Source organism: Brassica rapa, chromosome A02 (assembly GCF_000309985.2).
Source record: "Brassica rapa cultivar Chiifu-401-42 chromosome A02, CAAS_Brap_v3.01, whole genome shotgun sequence".
Taxonomy (NCBI): Eukaryota; Viridiplantae; Streptophyta; class Magnoliopsida; order Brassicales; family Brassicaceae; genus Brassica; species Brassica rapa.
In genome coordinates, this window is record NC_024796.2 from 15,125,558 (window position 1) to 15,143,752 (window position 18,195).

An 18,195-nucleotide genomic window follows, 5' to 3' on the forward strand; every position below is an offset into this window, starting at 1 on the left:
TGCTAGATCTGTTATGAATGAGCCTAGCATCCCTAATCAGCGAAAGTAGATATTATGGTGTTTGGTGAACCTATCGGACTTGATCTCTATTGCCTGCTGTCGCATCTTGATCCAAACGAGAGTTTAGGTATCAAGATCGATCAGCATAGGGGGCAGTTCCACGACAGTGGGCTGTTCTATTTGAGTGATCCGAGTTCTAGACTTGCTCTTAATTAAACTTGAATAATTGTTTGGATCACACTTGCTTAACACCCGACCAAACCACCCTAGGCTAGCATTTTAATCATCTGAAATCTTTAATTAATCTTTTTACTTGCTTGTTACGAAATCAACTTTAAAACCCCCATATTGTTTTAGCTTGATATTGATCCCATAAAGATAAAGTGTAATAGTTGGTCTCTGTGGATTCGATCCTAAAGTGCTACATCGACATACCATTCGATTGTGGTAGTGTGCACATTAGGTTATTTGGTGTGCGTATACACGTAATATCAAATTGGCGCCGTTGCCGGGGACCATCTTTTTACCTTTATTTTTCGGTTATTTATTTAGTCTAAGACCTCTAACTTGCCTTATCCTTTTTGTTGCAGCTAATGTTCCAGGTGCATGACCAGTAGACATACTCGGAGAAACGCACAAGGAGAGTTAGTTACATTTACCAACCAGGAGCTAGCAAGGTTAGAAAGAACAAATCGTCAACAGCCAAGGCAAACTGACACCACTATGGGTGATCACGCCAATCAGGATGATCTCGCTGCGGCTATGGCACTCATGCAGCAGCAGATGCAACAAATGCAGCAGACCATCCAAGCTCAGCAGGATGCTGCTGAACAGGCTGCTCTCGCGCAGCAAGAACAACAGGCGCAGACTGTTCCAATCGGGCAGAGAAACCTTCCGCGTAACATCCCTACTACGCGCTCTGCCATTGTTCCTCCACTCTGCACCAGGCAGGACTTCGAGATCAAGCCTGCTTTGATCGGTCTAGTACAGAGAAAGGTGTTCTCTGGTCTCTCTACAGAAATTCCAATGGAGCATATTGAGAGCTTCGAAAAAGTCTGCAGTTTCACTCGCGTGAATGGTGTTCCACCAGACTACATCACGTGCATGTTATTCCCATTCTCTCTTGATGGAAAAGCTGCACGGTGGTTGAACTCTCTCCCTACCGGCTCTCTCACTTCATGGGAACAGGTCCGATCAGCGTTCCTCAGCCATTTCTACTCTAAGGCGAGAACAGCTGCATTGAGGAACAAGATCACCTCCTTCAGACAGCTCACTGATGAGCTTTTCTGCGACGCATGGGAGCGCTTCAATGACTATCGCAGAGAATGTCCTCACCATGGATTTGATGATGATTATATCCTGGACATTTTCTATGATGGAGTGGACTGGAAATACCAAGGTGCTCTAAACTCTGCGAGCAATGGAGACTTCATGACTCAAACCACTGCTGGAGCGTTTAAGCTGATTGAGAACATGGCTGCTAGCTCAGCTAATAAGAAAGAGGAGAGTGATTGCTCCAAGAAAGGAAACAGTTCTGACGCCCAGAAAATAGATGAGCTGACTGCCAAGGTTGATCAGCTACTGAAAAACAACCAAGGACACGTTTTCAGCATGGAACAACCTACGGCCGGGCATATTCAGAACCAGAACCAGCGACAACCGCAGAGCAATCCACATGCTGTTCCAGCTACCGGGAACAGTCAACCAGATGAGCTGAAGGGTCTGGGTATGATGATGCAACAGCTGTTGCAGGGTCAGCAGGTTCAGACCAAGGTGTTGAATCAGGTAACCACGGAAATAGACACCAGGATGGGCAACATGTTCACTGAGCTGAATAACAAGTATGACAATCTTGCGATCCATATAAGAAAGATCGATGTTCAGCTTGCTCAAACAGCTGAGAGTGTCAAGAGGCAACAAGAGACGCTCCCTGGAAGAACTGATAAAAATCTTAGGACTGAGCACTGTAATGCAGTAGAGCAGCCGTTTGCTGAGACTATTCTAGTCGCAGAAGAGAACACAGAGCAGTCTGCTAGCTCTGGAGTGATTGCTCCTAGCGAACCTGCTGAAACTCCACCAGTCTCGAGTCTATGTTCCTAAGGTTCCCTATCCAATTCCACCTAGACATCTGATGGATCCCATTAGTGAAGAGCAGCTGATAGGTTTTAACAAGATGGTGAGAAGGCTTCCTAAAGAACTTGCATTCGAAGATGCTCTGCAGATTCGTCCATTGCTCCAGTTCTTTAAACACTGTAGAGAGACTCAAGAGGAGATCAAGGTCCTCTATATCAAAGCACTGTCTACACCAGCATGAAGGTATTGCCTAAGGTTGATGATCCTGGAAAGTTTGTTTTCCCATGCCCATCGCAGGAACAACCTTCAAGGATGCTCTTTGTGACTCTGGTTCTTGTGTGAATCTCGTCTCAAAGGCTATTGTAGACGATTTGGGTATTGCTGATGTTGAGCGTTCTCAGCTGACCCTGACCTTTGCAAACTCTTCCAGAGCAGTCCCATATGGAACCATCCGCAGCCTTCATGTTCAAGTAGGGGAATGCATTGTTCCTGCTGAGTTTCAAGTTGTTGAGATGAACAAGGATCATGAGATGCCTTTGATATTTGGAAGGACATTCATGGCTACTGTTGGAGCAACCATCGATATGCCCAACAAGAGAGTCTGCTTCTCCAACATCAACAAGAAAGTTTTCTACAAGGCTGTACCCACCAGATCTTCCTCATCACACGCCTCTCGCATCTCAGTGTTTGATGTAGAAAAGCTGAAGGTTGTTCCAGAGAAGGAGCATGGTGATAAGGGTGAGAGCAGGCTGTTCTCTGATGAAGATCCTAGCACTGATCCTACTAAATTCAGAGGGAATTCAAGGGTGAAACAGAAAGTCCAGAAGAAAAGGGTCAAGGGAGATCCTACAATGACTTTGATACCTCTCAAGTGTGATGAGAACTCCATTGAGTATGAGGTAAAGTGCAAAGGTACCTCTAAACCTTTCTCTAAAGTCAGAGCTATTCTCACACATGAGCTGAAGGAGAAAGGGAAAGCTGCTGTGAAAGGGTTGTTGAGCAGAGTTCTGAAGCTGAACATGTCTGATTGTGGAGCTTGTTTTGGAACAAGCCCTCCTGCTCAACCCGACTGATCCCAGTCACCAAGTCAAGCTAGAGACTTAAACCAAGCGCTTGGTGGGAGGCAACCCACTGGTAAGTGTCATTAACATTAGGATTTTCTTTTTTTTACTTATTTTTGTTTTTAGTTTGTTGAGTCTCAGGTCATAAATCAGAAAATCCGAGACCCTTGACTGGAGCAAGCAGCTGGCTGCTCTCATTCCAGAGCATCCTTTACCGGAGCAACCGCGTCTTGCTCTGTCAGGCTGCTCCGCGCCAGGTAAGTATCTCGAACAAAAAAAAATGTTTATTTTTGATTTCACCTTCTCTCTGATTTATTTTCACACCAGGGACGTTGTGAAGTAAGTCTCGGGGAGGGTTTTCGTCGTTTACTAACTCGTTTCTTTCTTTTGTTTTTCTTTTGGGTCAATTTGAGTCAGTTTTTATTGAGTCAGTCAAAATTTTGTGGGAATTAGGACCTTATTCCGTGTTGATCACTAACCACCTCGTGCTTTAGTTATCTTATTCAGTGACCTTAGCAGTGGCGAAAGACACACATGTGGACCTGGAACACCCTGACATATCTCACTTGATTCTCCAGAAGGTTCTCAGCCGATCAGGTTACACTGGGTAGACTTAACTCCACCTTACTTGAACCTAATCTTGACTGAAATTCTTCTTGTTATGGGCATTAGATCAGGGAAACGAGAACACACTCAGGACTTCTTATCCTTTTTATCCATCTTGCTGATCCTGAGTGGCTAGCTCATCTTTAGCTAGTTCCCACCCTGCACCTTAGCCTTTATTCCACCTTCATGCATTTGTTTTTCAGTGTCATATGTGCAGATATGTGCAAAAAGGTCGGAGAGGAAAGGATCAACGCAGCCTCTACTCGTTACTGCTGCAGAAATTCAGTCAGAAAGGAGAACAAGCAGATTAAGGGAGCAACCGCTCCATAACCAATGAACTGCGCAAGAGCAGGGGTGGAGAACCAGAATGGTCGCGAAATCAGAACCACCAGTGGCACTCAGAACGATCATGTATTACCTCCTTCTTCGTCACATCACCATATCAGTATTCAAAAAAAAAAAAAAAAAAAAAAAAAAAAAAAACGAGATTAATGTGATGGAGAAGGGGAAGAAAGAAAAGAAACATGGAGCCACTGGAAAGGTCGAGCAAGAAGTTGGTACCAAGTATTGAAGAGTGTGTAGAGGAAAGTAGAAAGCCGAACAATCAGTTGCCTGTTCCGTCATCAGAACAGTCGCACCAGATAGAGCAAAAACGAGTAGAGGCTGTGGACATCAATGGATCTATCCTCTCTTGCCATTTTGTGTGATATCCTGCATCCTCTTCAATGAAATGGTAGCCCCTAAACACTCTTAACTCCACCATTAAATAGCCTGTTCCACACCTAGACCGTCTACCCTGAATGATGCCTGTGATGAGAAGCTCACGCTACTCTTAAATGAATGTAGGGAGTTCTGTCTCGATAGTGTTGCTTTTTCAGGTTTGAGATGAAGAGTATGGAGCCGATTTTTGAACAGCAGTCAGTGGGGTTCCGGTAAGGGTGTGTTGTCCTAGTTTTACTGCTTGTATGGTTCAGAGATTCGTGGTTAAAGTATGGTTGCTGAGAATAGGAGAGTTCCCACACTTTCAAACCTTTCTCCCTGTTCTTGATACTTGACATTGTTTGAGGACAAACAAGGATCTAAGTCTGGGGGAATTGATATATGGTGTTTTATACATCTTGTATATATGCTTTTAAATTGGTTTTCAAGTCTTTATCGAGTCTTCCTAGTCCTTTTCGAGTCATTACAGGTCTGGAGTTGCATTGGATGGGAGATGGACCAGCTGGAACAAAAGAGGCAGAAAACAGTGCAATTTGGTGGTTTTCACGCAGAACAGTCTTGATGACTGTTCCGGATAGCGGAGCAACCCGAGTGATTGTTCCGAGTGAGTGTTCCAGCGGCAGAGATTTTTAAGGAAACTACAATCATTACGGGATTTGCCCTAATTATCCCATCTTTTTCTCCCAGCCGCCTGTGGCTTTGATATATCATATTTTCTGTTTCTCTTTATCATTCTACGCTATTCTAGACAGAAGAAAACCATTGGAGACTTTTGTGCTTTTGGATTGTAAAGGGAGAAGGCTCCATCTCTCTCACCATAGAGAAGATTATCCTGAACCCTCTTTCTATCTCTTTTATTTACATGAAGTCTTATTCAGAATTGATCTCTGTGTTTTCTCTGTTCATGGCTGAGTAGTCAACTTGCTTAGTCTAGGGTGTTCGGGTGTTAGATCCGTGAGTTAAACATAGATAAGTGAAACCATTGATTGTCTTCATTCATAACTGTTCTTAATGCTTGCATTAATCTGGCCGCTTAATGTTAGATCCTAGGTTTAACCTGTTCATTAACCGTGTAATAGGTTGCTAGATCTGTTATGAATGAGCCTAGCATCCCTAATCAGCGAAAGTAGATATTAGGGTGTTTGGTGAACCTATCGGACTTGATCTCTATTGCTTGCTGTCGCATCTTGATCCAAACGAGAGTTTAGGTATCAAGATCGATCAGCATAGGGGGCAGTTCCACGACAGTGGGCTGTTCTACTTGAGTGATCCGAGTTCTAGACTTGCTCTTAATTAAACTTGAATAATTGTTTGGCTCACACTTGCTTAACACCCGACCAAACCACCCTAGGCTAGCATTTTAATCATCTGAAATCTTTAATTAATCTTTTTACTTGCTTGTTACGAAATCAACTTTAAAACCCCCATATTGTTTTAGCTTGATATTGATCCCATAAAGATAAAGTGTAATAGTTGGTCTCTGTGGATTCGATCCTAAAGTGCTACATCGACATACCATTCGATTGTGGTAGTGTGCACATTAGGTTATTTGGTGTGCGTATACACGTAATATCATACAACTAAACAAGCTAACAAATGATATATGTGACACGCCTGTGAAATAAACAAACAAATATCTTAATTGGTTAATGGTGACAAAATTTCATTTATTTTAATTGAGAGTTTTCAATATTTTGTTTTATTTACCAAATGGAGATGCGGTTTCTCTCTCGCGTTTCCAAGCCTGCTTGGTTAGATTTGACGAGGACCACCGTGGACACCACCATCGAGCTTCCTCTTCTTCTTCATGACTTCACTATTCTTTGTTGTATCTATCTTCTTATTCTTCTTCTTCACAGTGTATTTATTCTTCTTCGTAGCGACACCTCTCTTTTTCAGAGTAGAGTCCTTTTTGTTCATTGCCAATGAGTCATTCTTACTCATCGTCAACACTCCCTCTCTCTCCTTTTTCAGGTGACTCGTGTATTTGGAACCATGGTTAATTTTTTTTTCTGGTTCCGTATCTACCTTTTTGGTCTCGAGAGCAAAAATATGAAGATGATTTTTTTCGAAAATAGCACAACTAGTATAACTAGTACAACTTGTAACAAATCATTAATCAAATATTATTAAAAACATACTATTCATGTATTTAATACATGCAGGCAAGGAAGATTAGACTAACATGTCTTCTTGGTTCTACATCATCATTTTTTAATCATTTTCATACTCTGAAAACAAAAAATAAAAATCACTATTCTCTATTAATTGCAAAGTTGTACTAGTTATACATGTTTTACTTGTATAAGTTATAATGGCTATACCCAGAATATTTATACTAGATATACTCATTGTAGTTGTATTAGTTGTATCAATTTGAGTTGTACTAGTTGTACTAGTTGGAGTTGTACTAGTTGTCTTAGTAATACTATGCGTTCTTCTCTATCTTCAATCTCGTAAATAAAAGATGAAATTTGATTCTAGATAAGATATAATTGATTAAACATGACTATGGGTTGATCGATTTGGGATAAAAAAAAGAGAAATTTGGTGGATTATTAAAGAAAATTTTTGATTTTGTTTTAAGGTGGAAGAATATTAATGGAGAAGAAGAAGAGAAAGAAGAAGGAGATTAGGGTTAGATTGGGTCGGATTTTGGGTCTGGATCCGGGTCAAATCTGAATAGAATAGTCATGACACAAACTAGTAAATATGTTTAATCTTTTAAGGTCTTATGGTCTTTTACCCCCATTTTTTATTTATTTTTAATATATTTTTTAATTAAAATAGAAGAGGTCCATTTTAGATTTTTTTATCCCCTTTGTCCTATACCAGCATTTGATCCAAGTTATTATGGAAAAGAGAAATAGCAAATACAGAAAGTGACTATCAAAGTGAATAGTGACGATAAATTTTTGGCTTATAAGGCTAACCATCTTCATCTACCGTTCACCACCATGCTCACTAGTGACCTACCACCTTGTGTTGAAAGTTTGAAAGACGACCGGATATACTAGGATGAAACGTTTAGTTTGATCCTCAAATCTTAAAGAGTTAATATACATTATAATTTTCATTTTTGTCACTAAATGTTTATAGTTTTTGTTGAAATGAAATGGATATTCAAACACGAATTATGTTATATGTTATATTATTTATTTATATATTCACTGGGGTTCTATTGTCTTTTATAATACAATATATATTCTCCTTTTAGGAAAAAAAAAAGAAGAAGAAGGGGGGGGAGAAAATGGAATCCAAGGCCCAGATCGTACGTAATGAGGTGGCGAGGTGCCTACAGATGATTGTTATTTAACTTGCATGGGAAAATGTGCATAGACCATCCATGAGACCGTTACCTTTATTACTTTTATTTATTTATTATGAGTACTTTAGTTTGCTTAACAACCATAATAATTAGCATATGATATGCGTACAAACATTAACTTTTGTTACTAATGGTATTATTTATTTAAAATTATGCAATAGAAGTAAAGCCACGATCAACATGCACGTTTAGGCATGTGAAACGCGAAAGAGATGCACAGTGAGATGGATAAATACTTAAAGCACTGAATACTTGTAATATTTAACTTATGGTTGGTATTGTGACTGAATATTCACTGTACATGCATCATATTGACATCGTCATTTCAGATCTATGTTTTATATTAGGCATAGGCGTATTTATATGTAATTGAAGAACCAAACCAAACAGAAAAATGAGGTTCAGTTCATACTATGATCCAAACAGATCATATATTTTGAGAACTGAAAAGCAAAAATCATACTTAATGATTACCAAAATTTATATAATATAGGTTACGTACTTATAAATATTAATTATATTTAGTTTTAAAATATTTTACATATTTATAAAATAATATTTATAAATTGAATCACCCAAAGAAATCAAATTAACCAGATACTTTTTATTCTAAATATTTTTTAAAAAATTATCTGAAGTATCTGATTTTTTTATCCGAAAATTCAAATTGATATTTGATTAAAAATTTGAATTATTCGATTTTTAACCCAAACTAACTGAAAAGCTAAAACTGAACCGAAACTAAATTATACCCAAAATTATTTTAGAGATATTACTGATTCTCAACTTCGGTATCCAAAACGAAAACTGAAATAATTGAATCCCGAAACGAAAACCTAGATAACCAAATCAAAACCAAATTAAATTTCCTAAATAACACATGGTATATCTCAAGAGCTAAATAACCGAAATAAACCAAACTGAATTGATATCTAAAATTCCCATGCCTATTTTATATAATGCATCTTCAACCGACGTTGCTTATCGAACCATAACAACTAACTCAACGCTAAAAACACTATATACTACTATTATATTACGTTTATAAATATATACATATATAATCATTCTTTATAGTGTTGATATAGCACGCGTTTCAGAAACAATAATCAAACGAAATTATTTGATATTTCATTTAATTTTTATTAATTCGCCATGGCATTTCCCGTCTCCTGAGTATTAATCCATATATTGGAAATTACAAAAGGTCATGTTAATTATCACTCGACTAAAAAAATAAAAATATAGAGTTGTATTAATTTAATAATTTGTTGTGGTACAAAAAAATCTATCTGGAAGAAATGCATGGATAGAGTATAGTATAAAATGTCTGGATTAATTAATGACATGCAAATTGATTTTCTTAATCTCATTAAATAGATTTGATAAATAGGATAACAGAGGAACGTAATTAGAGAGAGGTGTGGGGCTAGGTAAAAGGAGAAGAGAAGCTTCCTCGAGAAGTGCACACATGGGAGTGCGTTTATATCTCTATCTGTATATGCTTCTCCTTCAATCCTTCTCTTTTTGCCTTTTGTTTTCTCAGCTTTTAAAGAGAGAAGAGACTGAGAGAGCTTTCTCTTTTAGATGCCAGTGATGACCAGATCTTTATATTTTTCTATCTCTATATAACCAACAAAGCCAATCAGTATATATAATAGTACATAATGAGCCGTAATTTGAATTTTGTTGTGACTAATTAGATGCGTTTATCGAGTAATTAAACAAATGTCAGTCGTTATCAAGGCAAAACTTTTGATTTACAAACACTTTAATTAATTAAAAGTTTAAGACTTAAGACCGAATGTACTAATATTTGAACTTATTGGTGGTCATATGAAGAAAAAAGAAAGAAAGAAAAGAATAAAGAACAAAGATAACTACGGAAGGAAAGATAGATACTCAGTGTCGGTTAGTTTCTTATGACAAGTTCTTTTGTTTCCTTTCTTTTGGAAAGGATGTTGTAGCTATCAATCTCTACACATCCATACTTACTTACTTAGACGTATGAAATCAAGTGACTATATACATTTGAATCAAAGTGTACAGCTTTTCTTGCTGTTTGCATGTGGATTTCCCAAAACCCTAAAAACCTTTTGCTTTGATGGGGATCATCATCATTGTAACTATCTCTGTCCTTGACCCTAAAAAAGAAAAAAAAAACTATCTCTGTCCTTCTTTTTCTTATTTACTCATTAGTTTTTTTTACCATACTTTAATTTTAAGTGTGGTTTGAATTTTAGTTTCCCGATGCAGATATCCCATTTTAGCGTAATCATATATAGGGCATCAAAGTACAAAACTAACTTGAGATAGAAATAACTAACTCATGAAAAAGCAAAGGGCCCTTCAAAAGCTTTAAAATATCGTACATGCCTTGAAACATGAGCGATCTCTATTCGGTACCCATAAGTGTTAATTATTTTTCCTACAAATGTTACGGTCCTGCATGGGGTATATATATATACTGGTTAAGGCATATTACATGTGATATACATATACTGGTTGAATATATATATTTAAACTTTTGTAAATCGTACAAAAATATGTAAAATAAAATCACGGAATTATTTTCAAACATCAAAAACAAACTACTATCAAACATATAATAGTAAAAATAGTTTTTTTTTTTTGAGAAAATATAATAGTAAAAATAGTTCACCAACACGACAAATAAATTTTGGATTACCAAAAAAGAAATCATAGTACTGAACAAATGAACAAGTACATAATATCCTAAATATTATAGCAATAACAATGATTTATATAGTTTCAGTACAAATTGAACACGAGCAAAATTGATCCAGTAAACATAACAATCTTTGTAATTTTTTTTGTTTGTCTCATATCTAAACCCTAAGTCAAGCTCATAATGAACAAAATATATCTTGTTCTCACGTTCTCATGCATCACATATATTATAATAAATTATTGTATCACTCAAATGGTGAGTTCCTTCCTTGTACTAACCCAGCATTAGGGTTCATCATAGGGCTCAATGGTGATCTTCGAGGCGATGACCTTTCCAATAATTTCCCACAATCGTTTCCTTCATCACCTGATAAACCCGGTTTCCTATCGTAAATTTCTGACAAAGAATCCAAATCCGTGGAGACATGTGTAGCCATTTGTATCTGAATCCGATGCTCATCATCGATCGGTTCATGATCTTGATTAGACCACATTAAGAGTTCTTTCCTTATATCGTTACCAAAACTAGGGTTTGGTCGCTTCTTCCCCAAGTAAATGTTGGTGTCTGCAGCATTGTTGGCCGTGTAATGATTCTCTATGTTCTGATTATGGAAGTTATGATGGTCGAGGACTTGATCGGTTGTGTTTCCATAGATGTTTAGGTCCTGAAATGGCGGGAAACTAAGAGGATGTGGACCCATAGCTGCGGAAAGACTCGAGCTTCCCAAATTGCCCTTGAACCCTCCGCCGGAGGCGGCTGCCATGTTCTCACCGGCTAGGGTTTGGCAAGCTCTCTCCAATATAGACTGCATGTACTTTCCTTGTGCTTCAATCCTCAACTGCAAATGTCTCTGCACCTAAAAACATTTAAATGCAATATATATTTTATATATAGATCAAAATTATGTTTTATAAGAGTTAAATATCATAAAATATCAATAAATTAATCACCTCCAGCTGTTCATGCAACCTTCTCTGTACTTCCATTTGCATCCTGGTTATATAAACTAAAGTGTAAGTTTCTGATAATACAAATAGGAAACTAAAGTAGGCAAAATTAATGAGAAGAGAGGATATACTCATTCATGTTGCGACTCATCATGCCAGAAGAAGAAGCTACGTTGCGCTGAATATCCATGGCAGAAGCTACACGGTAAATATTTGTTGTTGAGAAAAAATGGGCCAAAAACATATATAAACAGAAATATAAAACATATATATATATATATATACACATTTTACTATAATCTCTAGAACCCTAATATGAGAGAGAGGAAGAGAGGTCACCTCTTGAACCTTCCTTTGTGGAATGATCTCCGTACTCCTTGTGCGGCTGCTTTCCAAGCCTAAATTTCTGCACCCATATATTCAGATGATTATTAATATTACTATAGTAATTATATACTAAATGAAAAGAAAACAAAGACAAAGAGAAGATAAAAAGAAAACCCTAATTTATATATTTGTGCACATACCTGAAGATGGCTCTTAAGGTGGTAAAGAGTAAGACCCTTCACACCCATAACTCTCATAATCGTCTTTGGTGTCGCTTCTGTAAATTAAAAAAAACGATTAATATTTGTTAAAATTGATCAAGTAACTATATAGATTTATGTGTGTGCATACTGTCCGGGCCGCCGAGCTGAGCGACGGCATCAACGAAACGCTCGTGGAGTTCGACGGTCCAACGCAAACGCGGTTTAGGGTCAGTGGTGAGGACGAGGCCTGAATCGCCTTGAACGCACATAGCTCTGTTCTCATATGAACCATTCATACTTGAAGGTTTCTTAGCATGGAACATTCTCTCTCTATTACTCTCTTTTTTTTCTCTCTCTCTCTCTCTCTAACAGAGGGATTCAAGGAAACGAATGTGATGCAAAAATGTGAGAGAATACGATGCGTTTTTGAAGAGATCAGATGACGGCTTTTTGCTCTTTCTCTCGTCTTCTTTTTATTTTGTTTGTGAATTAAATAAATTCGAATTTGGTTATAAATATAATATTGTTTTATCGTTACTAAGTGAGGATAAAGGTTGAGACTAGTACGCAGACGTTCCTTTGTGAAAAGATACTGTCGCTATCTTTTCAATTGTTTTGTTTAGACCTCTCAGCTTGAATACCTTTGGATTACTTTTAATATAAAATGAATGCTATACGTATACATGAAGTAATTCATGTCTGTCTCAAAATTACTTTACATATTAATTATACAATAAGTTTAAAATTATAAGAATCTGTATACTCAAAATATATTCATATATTGATTTTTTTTTTGGAAAAGGTAAGTTTTAACATGTGGGAGGAGATCCTATACGAGTTAGCTAAATACACATACATAAAATAGGTTGGTGTATTTAGTATATATATGCACTGATTCTTACAATGTTAAATATATATGAGCTTTTTCAATTTCTCATATAAACGATTAAATCTTCTGAAATACATATCTTAAAGTTCTATATAATTTAATTAAGGTATTAAATATCTACTAGTATTTAATTAAAACCATATTTATTATACTTTTAAATGATTTTTTGCTCGATTTGAATTTATAAAAGTATTTAAGAATTGTAATAAAATTTAAAATAATTTCGAAGATAATGAGATGAAACGAGAATATAAACCTTTTTCAAAGGTGAATATATTAAAGTTATATATATTCTTTTCAATAAGACCGCACGAGGGATAGTCGTATATTAGACTTATATAGCATGTCTACATCGTTATACATATTGCAATATATAATCGGGACACATACATATACAAATATCAAAAGAAAAAAAACTCACAAAACTGGATTTATCATTTATGGTAGGGTAAACCTTTTTGGCTAATTATGAGCTGAATATACAATTCTAAGCAATGATGAGTTCGTTCTTATAAGCTAATGGACCAAATATTTTGTAAGAAAAAAATATAATAACAGCTACAATCCAAAACCGGTATTTTTTTTTTTTTGTTAATTAAAACAAAACGCTATTAGATTGATTAATTAAAACCCATGGTTTACATATGAAAAAAATTAACCAATAAGACACATATGTGTTTTTTTTGTCGACGACACATACGTGTTTACAAACGTAGAATATTGAACTTCTACCACGGACACTACAGCGTGGAAATCAGCCTTGTTATTATTGATTCCATTTAGAATCTACAAAACTACCTTGTTTACAAAATGATGATGAATTGTTTCTACATACAATACTAATGTATATACGTATAAACATAGATACATATATATATATATATATATATATATATATATATATATATATATATATATATATATGCATCTCTTTAGATAAAGTTCAATTGCATTAATCATAACTCATATAGTCAGCCCTTTATTCATATAATTTATATTTTTAATTTTTTTGAATGAATGGTCATTTTAAACACATGTGTGTTAATTGATCAACCTAATATTTATCAAATTTTCTATCATGCATATATGAGTGGGAGGTCCCAAGGCATGTTTATATAGAACAAGAATAAGTCAATGAATATGGCTAAGACTGATATGCACACAAAAGAGAGCATATGATATAAGAATATAAAATTTGCACTAAATCAAAAATTAAAATTTAGTATAAGTGGATGCCAAAAAAAAAAGTATATTATAGGTTTTGTTTTAAATATGAAGGGAAAGCATGAAAATGTTCAATGTAGCCAATATTTAGTGAAGGAATATGGAGTTAAAAACAACATAAGAATATGGAACCAAAACTTTAAGTTGTGCATATACATGGTTTAGTGATATGTGGAGAATTATGCATCAATGTGTAAAGATAGTGTTACTGTTGGGGACCTATTCTTCTACTTATTAAAGCTCTTTTATTCTTTATTTTATTTTTACCATATATTTTATCTTATTTTCTTCATTTTTTATTTTTGGGGGTTAAAGCTTGCTGGGGCTATAACCCTTTTTGGCTTTTGTAGGAATGACGATTGTGAAACTATACATGGTAATACATTTTCCATATATAAATTGCTTGAATTAGAAACAATGTTTTTACGTCAAAGAAGCAGTGTCTTTCTTCGCCAGAAAATTTAGATATTTGCTATTAAACGAATTGTTTGTAATGAGTTAATCGTCGTACACAATTCAAGGTAGGATATAAAATAGGAAAATGCTATTAACTTTTACAATTAAATAATAAATCAAAGTTCAAATTGCAAGAGAATTGGAATCAATTCTTCGCCTCTTTGATGAATAAAGATAGATTCGTATTGCGCCAACAATATTAAAAAACGAAAATAGAACTCCCGCGATAGATGCCAACCGTATAAACTTGGCCAGCCACGTTTTTACATGGTTTACGCAAATGTGTTTTATGTTTAACAGATTTTCATAATCTTTTCATGCAATAATAATCGTGTTTTATTTTGTTTGGCAATCATTATAACGTTTCTTACAAAGCTTGTTTGTAGTGTAGTGATATATATTTTAGGTATATTATAGCATTAGCTTAGCAAATTAGACGGCCTTATAAGGTCATTTAAGTTCTTAATTTTCTTAATTATTAATACTTTTGATAATGAATTTAAGCGAAATTTTATTTTGCCTGCAAAGTTTTAAACCAAGTAAAGCTAATGTTTAACTTTTAGCTAATTGTTGCTGAAGGAAACCAAGAACTTAAAGAAGAAATAATTTAACTAGTCGACTGAAGAATAAATAAATTAATGGCAATAAAGTAAGCTGGTTTATAATAATAGAGTCCATGGTTGCTTGAACTTCAAGCATCTTTTTATGGTGCTTTGGAATTTCTTCTTCGAAATGAATATATTCCTTCCACCCTTATCTTTTTCCCCAATAAAATAAATTCCCAAGATTGTTATGTTTTGTTGTCAAAAAAATAAAAATAAAATAAAGTCCCAAGTTTGGCATCGAACCATTATTCCAACGCTAATTTGAAACATAACTGATCCCAAAATTTTAAGTTAATTAACTAGATTTTGACCCGCGTTTAGAAAGCGCGGGTTTTTTGATTATATTATAATACACTTTTACGTAAGTTTCTTTTAGGCATGAGAATTATATCCAGATTAAAAAACAAACTGAACCGATCACTACAAGAAAACACAAGTTTTACGAGGGCAGTTTTCCTCGCTAATTCGTCGTAAAAGCAGTGTTACGACGAATTAGCGAGGAAACCCGTTTCGTCGTTATACGTTTGTCGTAACGCATATATCCTCGCTAATTCGTCGTAAGTTAGCGAGGAAATAATTTCGTCGTAAAAGCGAAGGAGGATATTTCGTCGTAAAGACCACGTAAAGATTCCTCGTAAGGACGTCGCTAATTTTCCTCGTAAAAACCACGTAAAGATTCCTCGTAAGGACGTCGCTAAGTTTCCTCGTAATTACCACGAAAAACTTTCCTCGTAAAACCCACGTAAATAAATACTCGTAAAATTAACGTAAATACCTTGACAGCTTTCCACGTAAAGAAAACGTAAAAACCTTGATAGATTTCCACGTTATTTCTTTGTAAATGTTTCCTCGTAAAAACCACGTTAAGCTTCCACGTAAAGAAGCCGCAAAATTAGTTACGAATTTACTTCGTTTCATTATTTTATAGAAATATAAAAAATTATAATTATAAATATAATTTAAATTATTTAAATTATTAATAAAATTAAAATTCTAAAAAAATCAAAACCAAAATATTTTATATATAAATAAGTTTTGAATTCATAATACAAGAACCGAAATTAAAAAGAACTTGGGTGGTCGTTAATTAATCGCCTCGTAGAATTCATCACTCCTCGCCTGAACATCCGCCTCGGCATGTGAGTCGTCGGTCGGTGACTGGCCTGGGATAGGATTTTGTTGTCGCATGGTCCTCAACAAAGTCGCCCATTCCGGATTTGTGGCCGCTACAACGTCCAAGAAGCCCTCGAGTCCACCCATAGGAGATCGCAGCTGAGTAGAATCTCTACGCAGCTGAGTAGACTCTCTACGCAGCTCTTCGGACTCCCTACGCAGCTGAGAGACTTCATCATCCCGTCGCTGAACATAAGACGATGTCGCTCTCGGAACATCGTTGACGGAACCAATCCCCAACGTCCGTCCCTTTTTTTTAGGGACAACCTTAAAAACAAAAAATAAATTTTGTTAGTAAAAATTTAAAGTTAAATTAAATGAATATTTAAAAAAATTAAAATTTTAGAAAATTTACCTCCTCGTAAAGCTTATCCACTTCAGGTGTGGATAAGGTGACGGGTAATCCATCGGTGGACTGTTGGGTCAGCTGGGTCTGGCGTTCTTCAACCCGAGCAGCCAAATCGTTGTAGATTTGCTCGGGCTTGCCATCTATAAATCGGCCCGCCTTGTTCTTGTGGGTCCTCTCGTAAAGTTGCATAAGAGACGGGAATTCTCCCGTCTCTTTGGCCTAAAAAAACATTTAAGAAAGTTGTTAATTAGAATATATATAAAAATATACTAAAAATTTAATATAATTAAATTTTTAATTACCATTTCTAAACGGACACCAGCGTGGGGTTTTTGGCCCGTAGTGTGAAGCATCGGCCCGTTCCCGTGCTCATCGACTGTGTTACGGGAGTTAGAGCAAGACTGGGCGATTCTAATGGAATCAGGAAGACGCCAATATCGGATGAGGCCATCCCAGACACCCGTGGTGAACTCAGCGGGTTTGCCACGCTCATACCCCTTCACGATCCAGTCACCCTTCCAGTTGGAGACCGTGTCCAACAAGCGAACTTTCGCCTTCGCTTCAAACTTCTTCCTCACCCTCTCAGTTTCTGGAACACCAGCAACTGCATATGTTGGCGCAACTCCACCATCATCATATCTTCTTGGAGCTCTTCTACGGGTACGTACTTTTGACGCAAAGTAGTACGATGTTAAGTGAGAAACTTCTTCCGTCAAACTTCCAGCAATTATAGAACCTTCAACTTTGGCGAGGTTCTTTGCTTTTCCCTTCAAATATTTCATGGCTCGCTCAGACTGATACATCCATCCGTAATGTACAGGTCCACGAAGCAATGCTTCATATGGGAGGTGGACAGCTAGATGCTCCATGACGTCAAAAAATCCAGGAGGAAATATCTTCTCCAAGTTGCACAATAAGATGGGAATGTTCTCCTGAAGCTGTTCTACAACTTCTTCTTTAAGAGTGCGTGTGCTCAGATCCCTGAAAAATGCTCCAATGCCTTTTATATTCCAAAAACAATTAAACACATTGTTAGTCGTATATTATTTTGCAAACTAGACCGTTATAAAATTATTGTGATATAAAACACTACGAACCTGCAAGTGCTTCATGTACGTTTGTTGGAAGTAGCTCCGCAAATGCAAAGGGCAGTAGTCGTTGCATAAAGACATGACAATCATGACTCTTCATCCCAGAGAACTTTTGACCCTTTTCAACACATCTAGAGAGATTTGAAACATACCCATCGGGGAACTTCACTTCTGATGCCACCCAGTTGAACAACACCGACTTTTTTTCTGAAGACAGTCTGAATATCGGAACGGGAACTTGTCCATTGCTTTTAATATGTAACTCGCTTCTTGAGCAAATATCCGGAAAGTCCAACCTCGATTTTATGTTGTCTTTTGTCTTCCCTGGGACATTCAATATTGTATTCATGATGTTCTCAAAGAAATTCTTCTCTATATGCATCACATCGAGGTTGTGGCGCAGAAGAAGATCCTTCCAATATGGCAACTCCCAAAATATACTCTTCTTGTG

The 18,195-nt window shown here is 36.2% G+C and overlaps 1 protein-coding gene and 1 non-coding gene across 3 annotated transcripts; both read right to left on the reverse strand.

Moving 5' to 3' along the window:
- Positions 1–1,236: 1,236 nt before the first annotated feature.
- Positions 1,237–1,343, reverse strand: LOC117132232. Its single transcript, XR_004455792.1, has one exon. It is a non-coding gene; the product is annotated as a small nucleolar RNA R71 (small nucleolar RNA).
- Positions 1,344–10,451: 9,108 nt separating this feature from the next.
- LOC103853188 (myb family transcription factor APL) lies at positions 10,452–13,700 on the reverse strand. Of its 2 annotated transcripts, none has more exons than XM_009130107.3 (6): positions 12,106–13,700; positions 11,955–12,031; positions 11,767–11,833; positions 11,559–11,625; positions 11,431–11,473; positions 10,452–11,330 (listed from the first exon to the last, which is right to left on the reverse strand). In XM_009130107.3, the coding sequence occupies exons 1-6, from the start codon at positions 12,278–12,280 to the stop codon at positions 10,725–10,727; spliced, it is 1,035 nt and encodes a 344-aa protein (XP_009128355.2). In that variant the 5' UTR covers positions 12,281–13,700; the 3' UTR covers positions 10,452–10,724. The 2 variants fall into 2 exon arrangements, with proteins under 2 accessions (XP_009128355.2, XP_009128352.2); XM_009130104.3 differs by having other exon boundaries at positions 10,452–11,336; positions 12,106–13,680.
- Between the last annotated feature and the right edge of the window lie 4,495 nt (positions 13,701–18,195).